This window comes from Planococcus citri, chromosome 4 (assembly GCF_950023065.1).
Source record: "Planococcus citri chromosome 4, ihPlaCitr1.1, whole genome shotgun sequence".
NCBI classification, from domain to species: domain Eukaryota; kingdom Metazoa; phylum Arthropoda; class Insecta; order Hemiptera; family Pseudococcidae; genus Planococcus; species Planococcus citri.
In genome coordinates, this window is record NC_088680.1 from 20,197,934 (window position 1) to 20,219,692 (window position 21,759).

Sequence of the window (21,759 nt, forward strand, 5' to 3'; positions counted from 1 at the left end):
CTGATTTCAAATTTTTTTTACACAAATAATTGAATTAGCTGATCATCTTTCTCTCTATTCTATGAAAAAATGCTGCTTCTTGTAAGAAATCGACCACCCCTCCCCCTCCCCCACCAAATGTTGCCAATTCGTCATTTTCATCAGATTTGGGTCTTTTGGAAAGATTCTAATTTCATTCTATTTTAAAATTTCTCCTTAAAACCACTGAAATTTGATTAGGGCAGCTGAAAATGTGGAAATCTAGCACTTCTCAAAAAGCATATTACCTAATCTGAAAATCCACCATTTTTGAGATTTCCAGTCGGACATTTCGAAATTGATTTCGAATAAATTTCAGCTACTCGGTAGTTCAAATCCATCTTTTAAATTCGAATTACCAGACCATGCTTCATTTTTGAACTGCACTCAAAATTCTCCCAATAATCGATGCAAATTCACTTTCCAGATCACTTCAACTCCACGAAATAAAACTTCCAAATTCTCTATAGAACGATTCCTCACCATGGAAAATTAAAACAAAGACCAAGCCAACCACTCAAGTATACAACAACACTCCTCATAAGACAAAAACGTAGGTACCTCTTCGACTAATATAATTATCATATCCTCGCCAAAGCTTACACACATAACCCATACTACTATAGCCAGTTCTGCACTAGACGAACCGAGGAGAGCGATCGAGGAAACAGGAGGGAAGCAAAAACCACAGCGTTAAACCACCTAGGAAGAATTAATTCAATAATTTACACTTGTTTACGGATAATCTTATATCCATTTCAATTACTACATATCACGCAACAAACCAGCCAACTTAAAAACACATTTGAACCGTTACAATAATTCCACCAAGTTGGAAGCACCCAGCAACCTCTTCTCTATTATTTTTCTAGCAGACCATGCACGCTTCTGCCTGCATTTACATAGAATAAAATATGTAATACGAAAAGAAGAAAAAAAATCGTATCAAAGCTTCCACCGAATGTATAATGAGTGTTCAAAAATGACTCATCATAGTAGGTACATCGTGTAGTGTACATAAGTAAACTTGGCGCTTGGGTAATTTTCCATCTGAGCCGTAGAAAAATAATCTGGCAAGGTGACAATGGCGAACGAAACTTTCGCATATTTGTATCTTCAAATATAAAAAACCCCGTGCATCAAAATCATGCAAAAACCCCTTCGCAAAGTGCATAATAACCCTTCAAGTCATCAACGTTAATTTTCCAAAATACACATTTGCAGCTCGAATCCACCAAGTTTGTATAGAATTGATGACCCAATGAACAGGAAATTCTTCGTTAATGAAATATGAAAATGGGACGTACGTTGAAAGAATTTCAATTGATGGGTGTTTTTGTATAACGTTCATCGTTATCATTTTAGTGGTAATTTTCGACGTTTATCTGCTTCGGTATCGACGATATTCCGACTGACGAGCGAAAAGGAAAAAAAAATCCCCATGCTGAGTTAATTGATTTCGATACGGTTCCAGAGGTCACTAAACAATTACTCGAATCGATTAATTAACTTCAATTGCGAGTATAAATAGTACAAAACGACTATACGACCACGACAGAGACCAGAATCCTCGTACATAAACATCGTCATCGTCATCGCAACAACATCAAAACACAATCTCTCATCTCGAATCCAAAAATATCTTCGCGATAACCAGTTTAGAATGTTGTCGAGAGTATGAAATACTAGAAATAAATCGAAGGGAAAAAAAAACCTCGTAGTGGAGACAAAAATACGCGAATATGTCATCGACGACGACGATGGGATGCAACGAACCAACGACCACGAAGACATCGTCGTCTTCGTCGACGACCACTCGACCAGGCTTTTTATGCCTATAAATAACTGCATTGAGGAAGGAAAATCCTGTTATGCGATAATATCCAAATTAACAACTTGTACAAACTGGTTTTCTAAAGATGCGCACATGTTCGAGAATACGAATTACAAACAATTTCGCCTTTTTCAGTGTCCTTTTTACGATTATTTTTCCTCCAAATCGACGACGACGACCTACTGCAGTCCAACCATCGTATCGTGTACCTCAGCTCCAGGTTTTTTTTTGTCCGGCTCAATGTAGCAGAGACTGTTGAACTTGAGACGATCATAGATGACGATGACCATTGACCAACGACGACGATGAAGATGTTCGAGTATCGGTTTACTTGGAATGGGCATTTTTTCGCTATGAACGATTATGTGTATTGGAAAGCTAGTGCATTCAGCGACCTTCAACCAATTATCACTGCGCAGACGATAAAAAAATTATGCGGAGACAATAACCAGTATTAATTAGCGATATTAATGGCGTCGAAATCGAAATGCGGCGACGACGAGGAACATAGCTCAGCTCACAGGGCAGTCGTCAAATTAGCTAATAAATATTGGTGAAAAAATCACCGTACAGCGATGATTACAGCAGCGGTGTTTAATTCGTTTCCGATCGTTAACTTTACAAGAGACCGTTGGACGTTCGTCTTACCTATACTAAAATGCAAACAACAACAACTTACGGCATGATTATATTTATCTAATTCGGTTCGGCGAGATCTAACTGTTAACTTACTCGGTATTCACATTTAGAGTTGAAAATCGCTTCTCCGACACCGCACACTTCGCAGAAGAACCAAGACCAACGGTAGAAAATTAATTATACTCGATTATTTCGCGCACTGTGTAATTTTTTTCGCACACCTGTATCGAACTTTAACCGCCAATTCGAGCAGCGCCAACGGTGACGAAAATTTACGCGAAATTAGCCGCACATTATATTATTTAAAGAGCAATTTTACTTTTTTTTAACGCGGAAATCGCACCACAACGCACAAACATTCAACAAGTGTTTTGATAACACTTTCAAATTCAGTAATACAAAATTACTACACGAATACGAAGAACGTCGTCGTTACAAGAAAACAACACGAACCCACTGAACATTAAACTTGACCAATCAAGTTACACGAGCGAGAGCGAATGAGCGATTGAGCTGTCGTGCGATTAACGTTCCAAACGCTGCAGCACTGTCGATCGCAGTGTTGCCAAAATCGTGTATGAAAAAATCGCTACGTTGATGGTGAAGGTGAAACAAAATGGCTGGCGAATGGCGAAGAAGATTGAAGAAATTGCGTCAATTTACGTTCAACATGAAGAGCTTTAAGCTCAGCTTTAACCGGTTAACCGGTCTCCAAATGTATTTAATTAAGTGGTCATTCTTACAGAGTTTCTTACTCGAGAAATGACAGAGCAGAAATGAATAATGCAAAGTAAATCCGATATGTTGAAGTTTGATTCTTTCAAAGTTTCAACTTTGATAAAAATGTTCCCTATTTAGTGAATTAAAAATAGAACTCCGTTACTATTTTACATTCTACTATCTGTATTATATTGATAATAGAGACAATGCGAACGGAAGAACGATATAAATGATAAATTAAGCAAGCCACTTTGAAATTATCGCAAAAACCCGAATACTTATCGCATTCACTCTTCCTCTGAAAGGACACGTTTCGTTGATACGTTAACGATTAACAAGTAGTTCAATTCTTTCGAATAAAAATCAGATCAAACCTACGAAACAAAAGAAATATTAAAACCGATACCATTTCAAGCCATCCTCTGCGAAACAAAACTCAACCGGCTAATTAGCATAATTATTTATTACATCGTAAAAACCGTGCTCAAAATCAATTACATCATTATTAAAGAAGAATGGGAAAAAAATCAATTTTCAAATACTCCATCGGCGAACATACTTTTACACAATTATATACACACTGAATATATAGTTAACCTTTAAACTTCAACTTAGTCCAAAAAAGTAGCTTGACTAATCACTCAACGAGAACTGCTGGACGACGATCTGCTATAACGTCGTTTTCTGGGCGATCTAGATCTAGGCCGTTTTGATCTAGGGGGCGATCTACGCCTCATTGGACTCCTAGGTCTACGATATCTGGGCGACGGCGGTCCTCTTCTACGATCACCTCCTCCCCATCTCTGTGGCGGCAATCGCATCGGAGATCTACGTACCATACGCGCTAGTGGAAGTAACACAGGAGCGCAGGTGATTTCTTGTCCGTCAACTTGTCCTATCGACACAATCATATCGTATTACAAATTAATCGACAGAAGAGTTGACACGATTATGAAAAAAACACGATACCTCCATCCATATGTTTCATAGCATTCTCAGCTTCTTCGGGTGTAGCGAATTCTACGTAAGCGAATCCACGACCGTTTTGGTTGTGCATTCGATCCATCGGAAAATCTACATTTTTCACCGTACCGTAATGAGCGAATATCTCCTGTAAGTGTTCTCTGTTCACGTTACGTGTTAGTCTTCCGACATGAATTCGGGAAGGTTTAGGAGACGGTGATTTCTCTTTACGTTTACGTTTAGGCGACGGTGATCTACAAACAAGACCATTATTACGGGATAAGCTAATGAAATAGAACTAGCTTTTCAACGTAAAATTATCAACTAACCGTGATCTATGTTTAGTTCCAGCTTTAGAACTAGATTTATCATCGGTTTTCTTTTTCTTGTCATCGGCATCGCGACGTTTCCTATCAACTGATCGACTTTTACTCCGGCTACGGCTGCGAGATCTTGATTTCGATTTGCTGCGACTTTTATTAGCCGAGGTTGCCGGTCTACGTAAAATATAATAATTAATCGTGTGTTTTGTTCGTATTACGAATATAATACTTGAAATACTCACTTTCTTTTACTCTTGGCGCGAGCTGCCGAAGACGAATCGCTGGACGAACTGCTCGAAGAAGAAGACGAACTCGATCGAGAACTGGATCCTGAGCTTGAGCTACTGGACGATCGCGAGCTACGCGATGAGCTCGATCCACTCGTTGAATCTGAGGACGAGCTTGAAGTGCTGTAATGAAATAATACGACGATGGTTATTGTTTGATAATAATTCGGCTGTGTAAAAACGTGATAAGGATTCGTGAAAGCTGCGGTTGAGAAGCCGGTATAAATCAACACTACTATGGATTTTATTCAATATTTGAACTTATGAGATACTTACGGATCTTTGACTGCCATTATAGATGAATTATTTCCAATAAAATCAATACATTTGGATGAAATTAACTTTTACCGACATAAAATCAACACCATAGAAACATCCCGGCGAGTGTTTATGGTTGCATTCGGTTGTACGCGTAGTCACAGACAAAAAGTTACGGAATGCTCTTTGATCAGATAACTGCTTCGTCACAGATCAAAAGTTAACAATGTTGCCCTCTGCATAAAATTAAAAAATCTCTTGTAAAAATTTCATTTTTTTCGGAACTTTTTCCAGATTTTCCTCAAAGTTTTGATTTTGATCTCGATGAGTTCATTCGACTTCGAATCCAAAATAAAGCTGCAAAAAATGGTACAAAATTTTCTTTTTTTCTCAGCTTGGAACAAAAATTCACATCAATTTACTTTAATAGTTATATTGTTTCATTTCATTATAAAATTTCAAACTTTATAATACAAAAGTTAAATAATTAAGAAAAAAAATTAACATAAATAAATAAAGACAAGTTAATTTTAGGTGAAATTCGTGTATCATCTACAGAATGTAAATTTTCACTGAACATAATTATTTTAGTTATTAACGTAGAAAAGGCTGACGTTCAATTTGGAACCCAAAAAAGCGGTACGACTTGATCGAATTATTTTTACTTCATAGTATTTACCTGAAAAAGAAACGACGTAAGAAAAATTAATCATTATCATTGGAAAAACACTAGGGGAAAATTCAAAACAAGATACTCACGATATCATCAATTTTAAGAATACTTCGAACAGTTTCCGAGGCCAAAGTAATCATACTAGTAGATACTAATAAAGGTTGAACTACGTTCTCTTCCAACATATTAGTTATAGCACCCTGTAAAAAACAAATAAAATCGTAAATGAACCATCATCATGAACCCAACTCTACCAGTCAAATACTGAAATAAAATCCGAACAAACCTTGCGAACATTAATTCCGGTATAAATCTTATTAGAGTCGTTTTTGTTAGCGTGACGATTCCTCAATTCGGTCACAGTGGCGATCGGATTCAATCCGGCGTTTTCGGCCAGCGTGCACGGTATGACTTCCATAGCTTGAGCGAAAGCTCTAAAGCAATACGACTCAACGCCGGAGACTTCTTGAGCATATTCGGCTAACTGAAGTGCTATTTCGATTTCCGGAGCTCCGCCGCCGGCAATCAAAGCTCTGTTTTTAACGAGGCATCGCACAACGCACAAGGCATCGTGTAGAGATCGATCGGCCTCTTCCAGTACGAGTTTGTTACTACCGCGTAACAAAATAGAAACCGTTCGGCCGGGATTATGAATACCGCTGACTTTAACCATGCGACTATCACCGGCTTGAATTTCTTCGACTAAATCAGCCGATACCAAGTGTTCGGGCACAAAGTGATCCAAACTGGCAATTGGCCTGCAGTTCAAAGTCTGAAAAACAAAATCATTGTTAGTCAACGTGTACATTACTCGAAGGAGTAAACTGCGATACTTTTCAGCAACGTACTTTGCATATGAATTCGATATCCTCTCTTTCGATATCTTTCACAACCATACATTTAATTTTATCTAAAAAGTGAACGGCTAAATCGCTCAGAGCATCACGTAGGATAGATTTTTGTACGAGTAGAACGTTACATCCGGCTTTCTTGATCTGTTTCACGATGTTTAAAATGTATTCACGTTCTTCGCGAAGCACACGATCCATGGTGGCGTAATCCGATACAATAACGTTGTGATCCATCTGGGGAAAAAACGAACAAGATGAAAAATTAATCTCATTGATGGATTCGAGAGAAATACACATTTTTCATCGCGTTGAACTTACATCTGGTTTCGGAGGCGAAATACAAAACTGAATTAATCCGATTTTAGCTTTTTCAATTTTTTTAGGGCCGTTAACATTCGAAGCTCTTTGAGTGAAAACCAAACCATCAATGAGTTCGGTATCCTCAACAGTACCGCCTAATTTCTTCAAAACTTTAATATTCTGTAAAAAAAACCACACACGATTAAAAATTGGTTTAAAAATCCAAAGAAAAACGAACAGATTCTTACTTTTAAATCGATATTAGTATCTTGAGCCGGATTAATAACTTTTAAAACAGCTTCGACGGCCAATGGAGCTAATAAAGATGACTGTTGGGAAACAACCTTCGAGTTCAACGATGTTGAAGCGCTTTTAATAAGATTTTCTTTATCCGTGAGTTGAACTGGGGTTGACATACCAGTCAAAATTTCGATCGATTTAAGGGCAGCTTTTTGGAAAGCGTCGGAGATAATGGTGGGATGAATACCACGTTGGAGTAATTTTTCGGAAGCTTCTAAGAGTGCTCCGGCTACAACAACGACGCTAGTCGTACCGTCACCGGCTTCGATATCTTGAGCTTTGGATAATTCCACCAGCTGAAAATAAACAAAGTTCATTAGTTTCCAAAGGTAGATGAAGGAGTTAAAATTTTGATAAATTAAAGATAGAAAATATTTAATTCAGGTATGTGTTCAAATCATCGCACTTTCAAGTGCTTAATTAGGTGTCCTAAGATTAAAATCATCATTGAAAATCGTAAATACGTTAATAGTAATCATTTAAAATTAAAATAAGATTAAGTTAAGTATCGCAGTAAAATCAACAATCAGCACCAGAGTCAAATCATATCGCACTAAGCGTCCATTAGGTGTCCTAAGGTTCGGGTCATCATTTTATTTAGACTTAAATTTAAAAAATATCAGTACCAAAGTCAAATCATATCGCTCTAGGCGTCAATTAGGTGTCCTAAGGTAATTGGTCATCATATATCCATAAATAATTATTAAAATTTCACCATAATAATCAGTACCAAAGTCAAATCATTTCGCACAAGGCGTCCATTAGGTGTCCTAAGGTTCGGGTCATCATTTTATTCATAATTTAGTCAAACAACTGTCAGTACCAAAGTCAAATCATATCGCTCTAAGCGTCAATTAGGTGTCCTAAGGTAATATGGTCATCATATATTCATAACTTATCAAAATGTCACTGCCCAACAATCAGTACCAAAGTCAAATCATATCGCACAAGGCGTCCATTAGGTGTCCTAAGGTTCGGGTCATCATTTCATTTAAAATAAATCGAACAACTATCAGTACCAGAGTCAAATCATCTCGCACTAGGCGTCAATTAGGTGTCCTAAGGTTCAGATCATCATGTAGTCCGTAAATTATCAAAACTTTAGCATATCAATCAGTACCAGAGTCAAATCATATCGCATTAAGCGTCCATTAGGTGTCCTAAGGTTCGGGTCATCATGTTATTCAAAATTTCAAAATTGAAACAAAAAACTATCAGTTTCAAAGTCAAATTATGTCACATTAGGCGTCAATTAGGAGGTGTTCTTAGGTAATGGTCATAATATACAAACAAAATGATATCACAAGATTACACACAAGATCTCAATTCAGCGAATAGTCAAATCATGTCGCAAAATGCGTCAATTAGGTGTCCTAAGGTTGAAAATCATCATAACTGAGATCACTATTTGAAATATAGATACATTACGAGTGCATAAGAAAATCATAATCGTACCATTTTGGCAGCCGGATGCATAACATTCATTTGCTGGAGAATGGTTGCTCCATCATTGGTAATCGTGACTTCCCCATTACCAGCCTGGATCTGTAACCATGAAAATTCATTAAATATGCAGTCAATTAGTATGAAATCAAGCTAGAAATATAAGCTTACCATTTTATCCATGCCTCTGGGACCCAAACTGGTACGGATGGCATCGGCAACGGCTGTAAAGTGATACGTTGATTTTACACATTCCGGATGAAATTTTACGTATTTTAATACAATACAGAGTACATAAAGGAGTGAAAAAACTAAATACCTTTAGCAGCTGTAATATTACTGGACCGTATGTCGACGGGTTTGCTCTTATCACGGTATGGGCCGCTTTTCTGCGTTTTGTAAGTATCTCCGGCGCTTTTAACCATGGTCGCCATCTTGACGAATGTAAACTACACTGTTACTAGAATAAAGATAGCTTTTTATTAATTAAAATGTATTAATTATTAATTTTACAAATCACAATTGAATGAAAAAGGCGACCACACAGTTTGGTTGAAATGTTTCTTTCAACATGCAGCCGAAAATTTTCAAGTTTTTTGTGAGCAAGGTATGATTTTTTTGGCTTTGGGAAGTTAGGTAGGTATTTGGAGCAACAAAATTCAATTAAGTAGGTAAGTTCTTTGTTTCGATTTTTATTTTTTTTTCAACAAAAATACTCAAAAAAATCATTCTGGAACTCAGCAAGTCAGCAATCAGGAATTCAGGATCAATGATTATTGATTAATTATTTTCATATCATTCTTATACCGAACAAAATTTTTTCAACGTACTTAATTCACTAATGGAAGACCATGAGTCATTTTCATTTCTACGATAAGATAAAACGTCTAATTCGATTACGATTAACGAGTTTATTTTTAAAAAATCAAGAATTGAATACCACTGATGAAATCATCAGCAAAATCATAATCATAATACATAATATTATAATGAACAGCGCTAAATATCAATAAAATGAACGTAAACAATGAAAAATCACAATTGGCGTAATAAAAAATAATAAATAAATATCATAAAACATCGTTTGATACACACAATATCGAATGGGGAACAGACGACTGAGCTACAAAAATATTCTCACTATTAAATTTCCTAGCTAATATAGTAAGTTGCGAACCCAAATCGTAAGTTCCGCAATTACCGACGCATACACAAAGGGACATTTTCGTACTGGAATGTTTTTCCAAGACAAACGTATTCAGCACCACTCCGAGCCATAAAAATAACGACGATTCGTTTATTTTACTTAAGCTGAAACAAAAACCAACTCCAATTACAATTACAGCTCTGATCACCTCGTGAGATGGATTAAAACTAGGAAACTCACTTATTAGGCGTTTGATATGTAGAATCGAGTTTAACTTCAACTGAATAGTCGCAACAATTCTGTACAATCAAGTCGACAGAAACGGTACAGATCCTGTTAGAGGTAAAACTATGAGTAACGATAGCAGGATGGCTCATTTTAATTAATAACAATTCTTTGGCGATAGGACTATTATAATAAACAGTTGGGATGGAAGGAGGAGATATAAATGAGGAAAGAGTAGGTGGTTTGTTCGTTTCGCACAAAGAATCACAATCAGCGGATGAATATTTCTGGCCGAATTTCATCAATGGTACCAAATGCTGACCAGTTATCGTTTGCACGCTGCCTTTTCTGTTAACCTCGCCCTGAAATCAACACGTAGATTTAAATAAAATCCGAATAATACTGACCGATTGATTGATTGATTGATTGCAAATTGAATAAATTACCTTCCAAAATAAAATCACCAGTGAATTAATATTAACGACTGATTCGGTTTCGTGGGCGATATTTTTATCAGGTGGTTTATTAGGATTAATTAATTTGGTAACTATAGATTCGGTGAAGTCACTGTACGGTTTCTCGACGGATAGTATGCTATTTTCGTTATTCAGTATTAAATCAGAGTAATTATTTTCCGTACTGAGTCGTTTAGCTTTGAACGTCACAAAAGCTACTTGTTCTTGTTTCAATTTCACTGAAACTAAACACAATTCGTGTAAAAATAGCCCAACGGATATCGGAGACTAATTTTTTTGAAATTACCATCATCCGAAGAGGAAATCACGCCGTACAGTTGCCAATTTGAACTGAATAATGATACCTGTTGCAGTGAAACTACAGGTTCCAATGCATCTGATGCCTATAAACATTTTCAGAGTAGAAATTAAATAATATACTATTTCTGAATTAGAATAAATTCCGCAACAAACCTCGTTTTTATTCTGTACTTGAAGACGAATATTGATCACTTCGTTATCTTCATTATTCTTTATACTTCTGGTGGCCAAAACAGACGCGCTGATGGATTCGTGCACCATTAAATTCAACGTATGATGAATCAATCGATACTTCAGCTTTTGATGACTAGATTTAGTAGTGTCATAGTAGAACAGCAAGTCGACACAAGTCTCTCCACTTTTATCGGACGCTTTTAAGAATATGGTAACTTCATTGGACCGTCCCGGAGGTATAGGCTCGAATTGCAATTGATAAATTTTACTGCCAGGTTTACCTTTAGGTACAGAAAACAAAGCTGGTTCGCTGGCAGTAAATAAAACCCTATTAATGGGTAAACGGCCCGTGTTACGTAATTTTACAACGATTGGCTGGATTTCGCCGCATAGCATTTCTTCGGTAAGATGTTTTAAGTAAATCTGTGAATAAAAATTCTCGTGAAGTTCAAACCTCGAAAATAAACTCGAAGGAAATTCATTTCAGAGTCTCCTTACTTGTAAACAAGGAGCGCTATCGGCGACGGTAAACTGTAATCTGTAATCAGGAGCGTATTGTGGCTCTGCTTTTGGTTCTTTTGTGATTATTTTCATCCCTTTAGGATTCAAAGTAGTGTATCCGGTAATGCTGATGGTATCAGCGCCTTCGTTTGAAGGCTGAAGAATCACAGTGTATTTAATACCAGAGATATGAAGTTCACCGGGTGATTTCGGAGTAATGTGTAAAATTATCTGGAAAAAAAACAAACAAACAATGAGAAAGTTCCATATTTTCAAAAAAAAAAACAAAAAAAAAACGTTTATTCAAAAAATTACGTACTGTGGTACTCGTGTCTCGTTCCAGTATAACTGAATCTAATATCTCAGTTTCCGCCAAAGATATTTCATCAGAATTAGGATCATTTTCCGAAGCCGAATACTCCCACATTAATTCGACATTTTGTAAAGATAACGAAATATTCAGTATATTCACTAGATCCACACACGTTCGAATGCGTTCTGAAAATGAATAACGAAGGAGTATTTCAATGCCTCAGTTCTCACTAGACCTGTTTAACCAACGTTGAGTATCTTTTTGATATTTACCTTCGATCACACACACTGGTTTGACTGAATTATTCGTGCTATTCGATAGCACTGTAATTGTAGGCTTGAAAAATGGCGGAACTGAATTATTGTTTGTAAAAGAGACCAAATTTTCTTCCAATTTTCGCCATCTGTAAAATAAATTGACGAATAAAAATTTTAAAAACGAAAGCAGTCATTCATTTTCAAAATTCGGTACACTTCTCACCTATTATTGGTCTGCTCCTCTTCGGTGATTTTTTTATGAGCTAAAGTCCATTCTTCAATACGATCAGGGCTTTCGAACGCATTCAAAAACACTCTAATGCTGGAATGGTCAACGTGAGGTATATTCAGAAAAGGCATCTCGCTCTTTCCTTCTTTTTGCAGCTCCTTATCATTGAAAAAATATAAATAATTAATTCGAGAAAGTAAAAAAAAAAAAAAAAAAAAAAAAAAAAAAACGAAAAAGATCCAATTCCTACAATCAAAGATAAGAAGTATTCTTTAAGGAAGACTGATTGTTGAGAAGGCAGCTGAGTACTCGGATTGATGAATAATTTCGCAAATTCTGCCGCAGTGACTTCTTTTTGTTTTAAAGACGAAGCTAATTTACCAATAGTGAAATGTATATGGTCTTCAGCCAGACTCCAACTTTTATCTTGGTAAACCTAACGCATAAAATTCCACACACAGAGATTAGAACAGGGTCTGAAATGAGTAACAGTTTCATAATTATAAATGCTAACTTGATAAGCTTGTCTGTAACATCGCAAAGAGTGTCTCCTTTGCCCAGCTTTGGCAAACCTGTGTCCAGCCAACACAAGATGAAAGGCATATTTACGAGGCATATACGGTTTTTTCGATTTAATAAAACAATACGAAGCTTCTTCCAGTAACAGAGCGCTTCGTAAATCAGAATCTTCGCTAGTCATCGATAAAAGTCTACCTGCAGCTTCGCCATACATTCCTAAATCTTTTAAGCATTCCGTAACACATAACGTTAACCTGGTAGCAAACTGAGGCATTCTGAAATAGTAAACATTTCATTATTACCATATTTTGTTTCCTTACATTCAAACACGATGTTGATAAGCAGACCTGCATGTGTTTAAATATATGACGACGCTATCTTCGGTATATTCTTGAGCTTTCTTGATATCTAATCCGATTAAAAAAGCCGATAACGCGGCCATTTCCAAAGCTCCTGCGTAATACAACCAGGCGCTATCCGAGCTGAAATCACGTTTGGCCGAATGGTAGGCTTGGAAAGCGCACGTGTAAGCTCCGAACATAAAGCATAGGTCACCCAGACGACGCATGTGCAACTCGGGGGAATCCGGATGGTAGCTGAAAGATTTCAGTGTAATTATTCGTCACATTGGCATAATTGGAGAAAATTCGATAACAAAAAATACACTTACTAATGCGCATTTGGTACACTGATCGGTGATCCTGGTTTAGGATTTCCAAACCATCGTTTTGTAGCGCTTAGGAAAGATTTACTGACACCTTTTTTATTCGAAACCTATAACACGATAGTTCAGTAAAATTCATAAAAGAAACAGAACAAATTTGAAAAAAATTTACCATCTCATTCAAATACTGCATTTGAGTTTCAACGAAAGGCAATAACGCGCTGACGACGAAATTTGAGACGAGTGTTTTGACTCGATCGATGTCTTCAGTAGTTAAACAAGCTCCGGGTTTTTCTGGCGTTTCAGAACTATCTGTCATATCGTTAATATTCTAAAAATATTCATTTTAAACAGATTAATAAAACGAAAACATAAATATTATTCGTAATTTAATATAAATACTTGTGAAACGTCGCCTCCGATACGTTGATTTTCAAGCTGAGGGCTTAGAGGATGGTTTAAAATTTCAGGCTTGACCTGTTCTGACATCTCTTGCGCGGTTTCAATATGGCTTGAATTACTCATAGAAAAGCTATCGGTTAAACCGATATCGTTACTGAATTCCTATTTGAGTAAAACGAATTTTAGGATAAGTACATTCGAGATGAAATTTCTATTACGAGTCTTACATTTGATCCATTTTCAACCTGCGTTTTCCCCCAATAATCAGGTACAATGATAGGACTTCCTGTAGTCTGCGAGTTGATTTGCAGCATATAACAACACTGTGTATTGTAGGTAGATTTCATTTCATCGAATACTTTTTCGGCTCTGCGAAATAATGAAAAAACACACAATTATTAAGTTCTACTTTCTCACACGATGATAGAATTAAATACGTACTTTTTCAAATCACCCGAAACGACATCGTGTAAAAGAACGTAATATCTTAACACCGAAGAACTAAACCATTTAGGAATCATTTTAGGAGGAGACATACTTAAAGTATGCTGCAGCTGTTGGACCATATTCGACAACGTATCCATAGGATTATCTTCCTTCGAAGTAATCACAATCATACCTACGATGAAAATCAACTTACGTATTAAAATAATGAAACAGATTTTTAAAAATGAGTTCAAATAGCACTCACATGCTAAATAATGCTTAGTAAACTCGTGATCGGACGGAAATTGTACTTTGAGAAACATGTCTCTCCACTTCTCAAACCAAGGCACAGTGGTCGGTACATCGACGCTAATATTGCCTGATTTGAAATTCGTGCACTCTATAACTTCTTCGGAAACAGAGCTCACAGATTCGTTGAGTAATTTTCTAGCAATAGCAGGTTCTGGTGGTTTGGCGTTGATATCGTAGAAACATACTCGCAGATTTTTCAACGTAATAGTTGTCGCAGAAGGATCACGGTAGGATACTGTGTAAACAATGTGTTCTCGATAAATTATCGTATTGATTCGGAGTAACGATTACGTGAATTCATACCCTCTTTATTGACCGTAGAAAATGGTTCGATTAGTTCGATGAATGATAGATTATTTTTCTGGCAAACCTCATCGACGAGTGGACTGCTCAAAATGGCCACAAAAGGAGAGAACGATCGTTGGACCAATTCTTTAGAGTTTAGAGTAGATTTAGCCATTTTTCGACCTAAATAAGTACAGTGAAAAATACACGATAATGAATTAGAAATTCTGTAGATTGGGTATAGCAAGTTTTAATGCAAAGATATTCACGTACCTCCGAAATAAGTTCGTCGCAGTCAACACCGATACCGTTTCAACAACACTACGTGTACGCTTGTAATATTAATTAAAAAGCTACATATTTATTTCATTCGGAATTGAAAGAAATATACATCGAAATTTTAATGATTATCAGGTTGTTGATGGTGTTTGACAAGCCTACAAAAATAAAATATCCACTTATCCACTTTTGAAGCTTTCAAAGTACCTTCATCGAGCTTTTCGCCAGGTATTTTTTCGATGAACGAGAAAATAATACGCAAGCTGACCATCAGCCAATCAGAAGCTTGTCTTGTTATCAATTTTGTAAAATGTAAACATAAACACAAACAAGAAAATTTTGAAAAATTTTCGTGTTTCGAACTTTGACTATATATACATGGACTACTATCTTCATTGTTGCCGATGAAGCCGAAGTAATAGAGGTACTAGATCGGGAGCATCGGGAATTTTCATGCGCGCGCAGGAATCCCACCCACCCTCGCACCATCCAATCACGGTGAACCACGGAGCGACGAACACCCTCCTACGTTCCAACAACCGCTACGCTCGTTGCAACGAAATCTCGCGCATGCTCAGAGCCCATGTCCCGATCTAGTACCTCTATTGCTTTGGCTTCACGATTCCCATTCAACAACAATAGGAGATAGCAGTCCATGTATATATAGTCAAAGGTTTCGAAGAATTTTTTCAGAAATTTTCAATTTGGCGAAGCGATGAACTTGAAGAAAAGTTCAAGAGTGGCTGTATCAATTACGTTCTGCTTTAACTGCACAAATGCCAATCGTAAGTAATTTGGAGCAAGTCTATCACGGCTGAATTCCGGCTTCCGGCTAATAGTTGCATGCTTCTTCGAAGCTTTAATTCTTCTTTTGAAGAACAGAATTACTTACATACGTATTACTTATTTCTTAAATTCTTATATAGAGTTATTTTTTCAGGGATTGGTGCCATATAAATTCGGTTTCAATACTCACTATTTGGAAAAATGACTAGTAAGCCCTATCCGTGATATATAGTCGTTAATCATGAAGCATCAGCAAATATTCTAACCAAAATTTCTTCTCATTTTTTCACTTCAGCTCCGTTCGAAGAAATAAAACTGGATCTCCCCACGAATATTGCTTTCAACGCCTTGAACGAATTAAGAGCAAAGAATCTCTTTTGCGATGTAACTCTAGATATCAGCGGTACTTTGTTTCCTTGTCATCGTTTCGTTTTGACAGACTCGTCTACTTATTTTCAAATCATGTTCAATGGAAATTTCAAAGAAAGCAGCTTGAAAACCATCCCCATTCAGGACATCGACGCCAAAGTAATGGAAATTTTGCTGTCCGCAATTTATACTGCGCGAATTCGTTTGCTTCCAAAGAATGCGTATTTCGTATTAAAAGCGAGCCATGTGCTCCAATGTGATAGGATTTTCAACGCATGTGTGGACTGTATTATCAAGAACGTAGACCGTATGCTTTATTTACCTGAAACATGTGCATTTGCAAAAACCATAGGAGCTGAAAAATTATATGATGTGTGTATAGAGAGGTTAGCGGAGACCCTGATATATTGGGGAAAAACTGACGGTTTGTTGAATCTTTCGTACGATGTATTTAAACATTTACTTTTAAAAGTAAGATCGCCTACTAGCAGGTTTGATGATGACATTCTTGCAGCAATTATCAAATGGAGTAAAGATTATAACATCAGTGCGAAGGATATTAGGATGCTCTTGCAACTTCCTACGTTTAGCCAAAAATATGCCTGGACATCAGCAGTGGCTGGACTAATGGTTGCTGCCAGAAGTGAAGATAGTAGTCGAAGTGTGGGATATGGAATTCAATTCAATGATGGTGATTTGAGCTTAAATCTTTATTTAAATTCTATTGATGTTAAAAGCGGAGCCAGAGGGTGGGGAAGACTGAAGCTAAATGAGTCATTTGACTATTTTACATTATCAAATTTTCAAGCCGCGGATCTACCCGTATGTTACCATAAATGTTGTACAATTGGATCGAAGATTTACTGTTTCGAGTCGAATTACTCCTCAAGAAAAAACGAAAACGTTTTTTCTTATTTTGAAGATAACAGCAGAATAGATTTGCAATTGCCGAATGATCTTAAAGGGCTATGTTATACAGTGGAGATGATTGCAGCTAAGAAAACGATTTATTTATTTGATGGACATTTTCCTACGAACATTTGGGTTTACCACTGTGAGCTAGACACGTGGGACAACAACGTTTTTCAAATACCTCAATCTTCATCCATGTCATCGAAATCAGTTCTGTATGATTATTCACTATGGTCTGGTATTACGTATTTAGATCATGTTTTATATGTTGTCGGATGTGAAAATCATTTCTCTAAGTCGGATAATAGATATATTGTGGCAATCGATTCTCGTGCTCCTCAGATCAGTAATTGTATCGCATTCCCAAATCCTTTTCAACATGAAAATGCGGCCGTTTGTGCATTCGATGGAAAAATAGCGATTTCAGGCTCTAATCACGATGGTGCTTTGCATAATACCTTTAGTATTTTTGATGTAACGGCTAATAAATGGAGAACCGATCTGGAGCCTATGAATGAAGGCAGAGCAAGGCATAAACTGATTTATCGTAATGGGTTTATCTATGCTGTAGAAAGAAGGCCATTCATCGAAAATGAGAAATATGATGTCAAGTTGAATACATGGATTGAGATTCCAAAGTTGCCGGAACGAGCTCAGTTCGTCAACGCAGATGGAGTCAATATGACAATAGGTTTTTGTGATGTAATCTGTGCTGAATGAATTTCCCTGTAGGATTGGTATTCTAGTCTAAAAAAATTCGTAGGTATTATAAAGTTGCGATTTCTTTTTTCACTTTTTTCTACGTCGATACTTGTTAATTTGTCATTTCTTAATTTTATTGAAATGTTATTTCTTGATATATGATATATGTATGTACAATACGTCGGCTAAGTGCGGAAGGGTGCCTCGTGCAACTCGTTACTTGATACCTGTGTAAAACTGCCTTTCCACTCTGAGCACCATCTATCAGTCCAAATGTTCAAACCAAAAGTTATGTTACCTCAAGGCACCCTTCCTATCACCTAAGATGCCTTTAGATTTGAACTTGGAATGATAGATGGCACTCAGTGTGGAAAGGCAGTTTTACACAGGTATCAAGTAACGAGTTGCACGAGGCACCCTTCCGCACTTAGCCGACGAATATTTTCTTGTGTTTTTGTATTTTGAATAAAATTTTAATTTTGACAGTTTACCGCCAATTTTTTTGATACTTGCGAGTTCTCTCTTTGGGATAAAGCCTAGTTTTGATTCGTCAAATCGATTGAAAACTGTTTTGAACCGGTTCAAACAATTCTGGAGCCTCCAGCAGGTTTATGACATTTCCACTAAATTTTATCGAAAATGAAGCTGGAAAGCCTAATTTTACTGTGCACTATAAAATTTCAATCAACTCGCTAGGTTTATAAATTCGACTGCAGCCTGGAGCCTCCAGCAGATTTTTGAAACTTGAAATTTCTATAAAATTTTCTAAAGTGAAGTTAAAAGTAGACTTCAGGTATTTCAAGTCATTTTGAAGCTTCCAGCAACTTTTTTAAAATTCTGGTTTTCCAAGAAAAAAAAACAGGAGGAGGGTGCTTAGGTATCTTTCCAAAAATCTGTGTGCTCCAGGTCGGAACGATATTTAGGTGTGTAAATGGTCGGAATTGAAAAAAAATCGCTCGAGACTTCAAAGCGACATGAATTCACCTGCAATCTACTTGATAGCGTGTTGAAATTTGAGTGCTGACTGCTGAGTTTTCACCTTTACAGCTTTGGTAAAATTTACTAGTGGGTGAAAATTTGACAGATAGAAATTTGGCAGGTTTAGAGTATGTCCCAAACTTCAGTTCTCATGGGTTAATTTGGTGACATTTGTATTTTTTCTCATTTTTAGCTGAAAAAAATTCACATCAAAGTGTACAAGCTACAACTTTCAAAATCCAGTTTTTGAAGCACCCTCATCGAGCTTTTCGCCAGGTAGCCAGGTGTGATTTCTTTTTTCGATGAAGGAGAAGGACCAATGAGAAACCAGTCCTTGTTATCAATTTTGTAAGATGTAAACACAAAAAGATGAGGGAAAAAACGAAAATTTAAAAAAAATTTTCGAAGAATCTTTCAGAAATTTTTCTAGTTGGGGAAGCGATAAATTTGAAGAAAAGTTTAAGTGTGATAGCATCAATTACATTCTGCTTCAACTGCGCAGATACCAATCATACGTAATTAATTTGTAGCAAGTTAATTCTGGGTAATAGTTGCATGCATCTTCAAAGCTGGAATTCTTCTTTTGAAGAACAGAAATACGTACATACGAATTACTTATTACATAGAATTTCATATTGAGTTATTTTTTCAGTGATAGCTGCCACATAAAATCGGCTCCATTGTTCACAATTTGGAAGAATGACTAGTAACAGTAAGCTCCATCGGTGATATATTATTGTCCTTAATCAAGAAGCATCAGCAAAAATATTCTAACCAAAACTTCTCTTTTTTTCACTTCAGTTCCGTTCGAAGAAATACAACTGGAAACCCCTCCGAATAGTGTTTTCGACACCATGAACGAATACAGAAAACAGAATCCGTTTTACGACGTGACTCTCGATGTCGGCGGTACTTTGTTTCCCTGTCATCGTCTCATTTTGACAGCCTCGTCTACTTATTTTCAAGTCATGTTCAGTGGAAATTTCAAAGAAAGCAGCTTGAAAACCATCCCCATTCAGGACATTGATGCCGAAGTAATGGGCATTTTGCTGTCCGCTATTCATTCCTCGCGAATTCGTTTGCTTCCAAGTAATTCATATTTCGTATTAAAAGCAAGCCATGTGCTCCAATGTGATAGGATTTTCAACGCATGTGTGGACTGTATCATTAAGAACGTAGTCCGTCTGCTCTACTTACCTGAAACATGTGCATTTGCAAAAACCATTGGAGCTGAAAAATTGTATGATGCGTGTGTAGAAAGGTTAGCTGCGGTCCCGGCATTTTGGGGGAAAACTGACGGTTTCTTGAATCTTTCGTACGATGTATTCAAACATTTACTATCGAAAGTGAAATCATTTACTAGCCTTTACGATGATAACATACTCGAAGTAATTATCAAATGGTGTAAACATAATAACATTAGTGCGGAGGACATTAGGATGCTCTTGCAAGTTCCTACTTTTAGCAAACAACCTAGCTGTACATCAACAGTGGCTGAATTGATGGTTGCTGCGAGAAGTGAAGATAGCAGTCATAGTGTGGGATATGGAATTCAATTCAATGATGGTGATTTGAGCAGCTTAAGTCTTTATTTAAATACTGTAGGAAACATATTAAACGATTAACGAACAATTAACAACGTTTATTATAAAAAAAATTAACAAGGAACATAATTATTACATCTTAACGCTTCGAATATCATAACAAGAATACTCGTACATCACGTACACACGAGGAGAGAGACACAACGAGCGTAATTACCGGGAATTACCCGTGAGGTTTACCACACTCGGCCATTCTGCAGTGTGTGTTGTCCTCAACACACCGATTCACGCACTTTTTACGAAATTTCGGCGAACGCAACTCCGGGGAAATGGTACAATTTTCCTCCGAAAAACAAAAACGACAAGTATCGCGCTTATCACTAACAATAAACGATTTTTCACGAACTGGTTTTCGCTTCCTTTTCCGATTACGAACACGAATTTCACTCTTTTCAGCAATTTTGCCGGCGTTTTCGACTCGAACGAAGTTGACAGACGTTTTAACGATGTTACACGGCGATTTTTCGGCACTAAACACGACACTATTTTCGTTTAACGACACACGATTCGCCTGTGTGATGATAAATTGATCTTTCCACTTGATCATCGCAACATTCGGGTTTTCGATCCAAGAACAGCCAATGACGAGAGGAACAGGTAACGCATTATCACGGAGGATTAGAATTTCCGTTTCGGGTACTGCCACACCATCGACTGAGACCGTACCTACAATTTTACCAAGTACTTCCGATCCGTTTTCCAAATTACCAACGCCGAAAATTCTCGTATTCGAAGGGGGTTGAATAGTTTCGCACAGGGTGACTGCAGTTGACGCTCGCATCACACATACGCTACTACCATTATCGATCAACGCTCCCGAAATCGTTTTTCCGTTGATAACAGCCGTTTTCACATATTTTTCACGATCAACACCTAACGCTGTATTGACCAGAAGGACGGATTCGGACTTTTTCGTTTCAGGATCAGGAACAACCGGTTTTTCGTTTTCACTTTCAGCAACGTCAGGTTTCGATTTACTAGATTCAAATTCACGAAGTCGTTTGCTCCAATCGGCAGCTTTCGAATAATCGTAAATACGTAGATAATTCGCCATATCTTCGGACTTAAACCCAGCACAAACAGCATTTTTCGATTCTGCAACGGATGCACCAACATCTTTAGCTAAACGCAGCTTATCGAAGATGTATTCGATTGATGATTCGTTATCTTGTTGACATCGCGCGGAGAAACGTTCCCACTTGTCAACCACGTTTCCATCATCTTCGCCAATAAACGTTTCCCAAAAACAACTTCGAAAATCGGACCACGATTTGATATCGTCCGCATTGA

At 37.0% G+C, this 21,759-nt stretch overlaps 5 protein-coding genes and 2 long non-coding RNA genes across 12 annotated transcripts in view; 3 read left to right on the forward strand and 4 right to left on the reverse strand.

The window, feature by feature from the left end:
- LOC135842321 (receptor-type guanylate cyclase Gyc76C-like) overlaps positions 1-3,000 on the reverse strand; it is an 89,255-nt gene extending 86,255 nt beyond the window's left edge. For all 4 annotated transcript variants that reach the window (XM_065359724.1, XM_065359723.1, XM_065359718.1 and 1 more), the window contains exon 1: positions 2,585-3,000. The gene's annotated coding sequence lies outside the window, so the exon portion shown is untranslated. The remainder of the gene's footprint in view (positions 1-2,584) is intronic.
- The window catches only part of LOC135842327 (uncharacterized), a 406,653-nt gene extending 394,186 nt beyond the window's left edge, over positions 1-12,467 (forward strand). For both annotated transcript variants that reach the window (XR_010558111.1, XR_010558110.1), the window contains exon 2: positions 12,425-12,467. This is a non-coding gene — a long non-coding RNA (uncharacterized LOC135842327). The remainder of the gene's footprint in view (positions 1-12,424) is intronic.
- LOC135842326 (RNA-binding protein with serine-rich domain 1-like) lies at positions 3,657-5,219 on the reverse strand. The gene is made up of 5 exons (XM_065359730.1): positions 5,061-5,219; positions 4,740-4,907; positions 4,504-4,671; positions 4,181-4,428; positions 3,657-4,106 (listed from the first exon to the last, which is right to left on the reverse strand). Exons 1-5 carry the CDS (start codon positions 5,075-5,077, stop codon positions 3,853-3,855), a joined length of 855 nt encoding a protein of 284 aa, XP_065215802.1. The 5' UTR covers positions 5,078-5,219; the 3' UTR covers positions 3,657-3,852.
- On the reverse strand, positions 5,460-9,189 carry CCT4 (chaperonin containing TCP1 subunit 4). Its single transcript, XM_065359728.1, has 9 exons — positions 8,929-9,189; positions 8,781-8,833; positions 8,622-8,711; positions 7,115-7,462; positions 6,885-7,046; positions 6,564-6,800; positions 6,002-6,487; positions 5,802-5,915; positions 5,460-5,721 (listed from the first exon to the last, which is right to left on the reverse strand). The coding sequence occupies exons 1-9, from the start codon at positions 9,041-9,043 to the stop codon at positions 5,704-5,706; spliced, it is 1,623 nt and encodes a 540-aa protein (XP_065215800.1). The 5' UTR covers positions 9,044-9,189; the 3' UTR covers positions 5,460-5,703.
- l(3)76BDm (trafficking protein particle complex subunit 8 homolog l(3)76BDm) lies at positions 9,506-15,312 on the reverse strand. The gene is made up of 20 exons (XM_065359725.1): positions 15,113-15,312; positions 14,858-15,022; positions 14,508-14,789; positions 14,258-14,435; positions 14,044-14,185; positions 13,817-13,978; positions 13,587-13,745; positions 13,421-13,524; positions 13,098-13,346; positions 12,746-13,025; positions 12,482-12,667; positions 12,226-12,389; positions 12,018-12,148; positions 11,752-11,930; positions 11,430-11,663; positions 10,911-11,354; positions 10,744-10,840; positions 10,428-10,681; positions 9,997-10,343; positions 9,506-9,920 (listed from the first exon to the last, which is right to left on the reverse strand). Exons 2-20 carry the CDS (start codon positions 15,012-15,014, stop codon positions 9,680-9,682), a joined length of 3,990 nt encoding a protein of 1,329 aa, XP_065215797.1. The 5' UTR covers positions 15,015-15,022; positions 15,113-15,312; the 3' UTR covers positions 9,506-9,679.
- Positions 15,313-15,481: 169 nt separating this feature from the next.
- Positions 15,482-18,371, forward strand: LOC135842324 (kelch-like ECH-associated protein 1). Of its 2 annotated transcripts, XM_065359727.1 has the most exons (4): positions 15,482-15,903; positions 16,059-16,112; positions 16,200-16,697; positions 16,788-18,371. In XM_065359727.1, the coding sequence occupies exons 2-4, from the start codon at positions 16,106-16,108 to the stop codon at positions 17,903-17,905; spliced, it is 1,623 nt and encodes a 540-aa protein (XP_065215799.1). In that variant the 5' UTR covers positions 15,482-15,903; positions 16,059-16,105; the 3' UTR covers positions 17,906-18,371. The 2 variants fall into 2 exon arrangements, with proteins under 2 accessions (XP_065215799.1, XP_065215798.1); XM_065359726.1 differs by having other exon boundaries at positions 16,200-18,371.
- A 383-nt stretch (positions 18,372-18,754) lies between these two features.
- On the forward strand, positions 18,755-20,030 carry LOC135843627 (uncharacterized). The gene is made up of 3 exons (XR_010558360.1): positions 18,755-19,380; positions 19,518-19,577; positions 19,667-20,030. It is a non-coding gene; the product is annotated as an uncharacterized LOC135843627 (long non-coding RNA).
- The last annotated feature ends 1,729 nt before the right edge of the window (positions 20,031-21,759 follow it).

What these genes read in the sequence shown, in the direction of transcription:
- LOC135842326 (XM_065359730.1), bottom strand. An exon ending in CGCGCCAAGAGTAAAAGAAA is followed by an intron (nt 4,672 to 4,739) that starts GTGAGTATTTCA and finishes TATTTTACGTAG; the next exon opens with ACCGGCAACCTCGGCTAATA. An exon ending in TATGAAACATATGGATGGAG is followed by an intron (nt 4,107 to 4,180) that starts GTATCGTGTTTT and finishes TTGTGTCGATAG; the next exon opens with GACAAGTTGACGGACAAGAA.
- CCT4 (XM_065359728.1), bottom strand. Translation starts at nt 9,043, where the DNA reads ATGGCGACCATGGTTAAAAGCGCCGGAGATACTTACAAAACGCAGAAA. An exon ending in CCAGAGGCATGGATAAAATG is followed by an intron (nt 8,712 to 8,780) that starts GTAAGCTTATAT and finishes TCATGGTTACAG; the next exon opens with ATCCAGGCTGGTAATGGGGA. An exon ending in TTTCGCCTCCGAAACCAGAT is followed by an intron (nt 6,801 to 6,884) that starts GTAAGTTCAACG and finishes TTTTTTCCCCAG; the next exon opens with ATGGATCACAACGTTATTGT.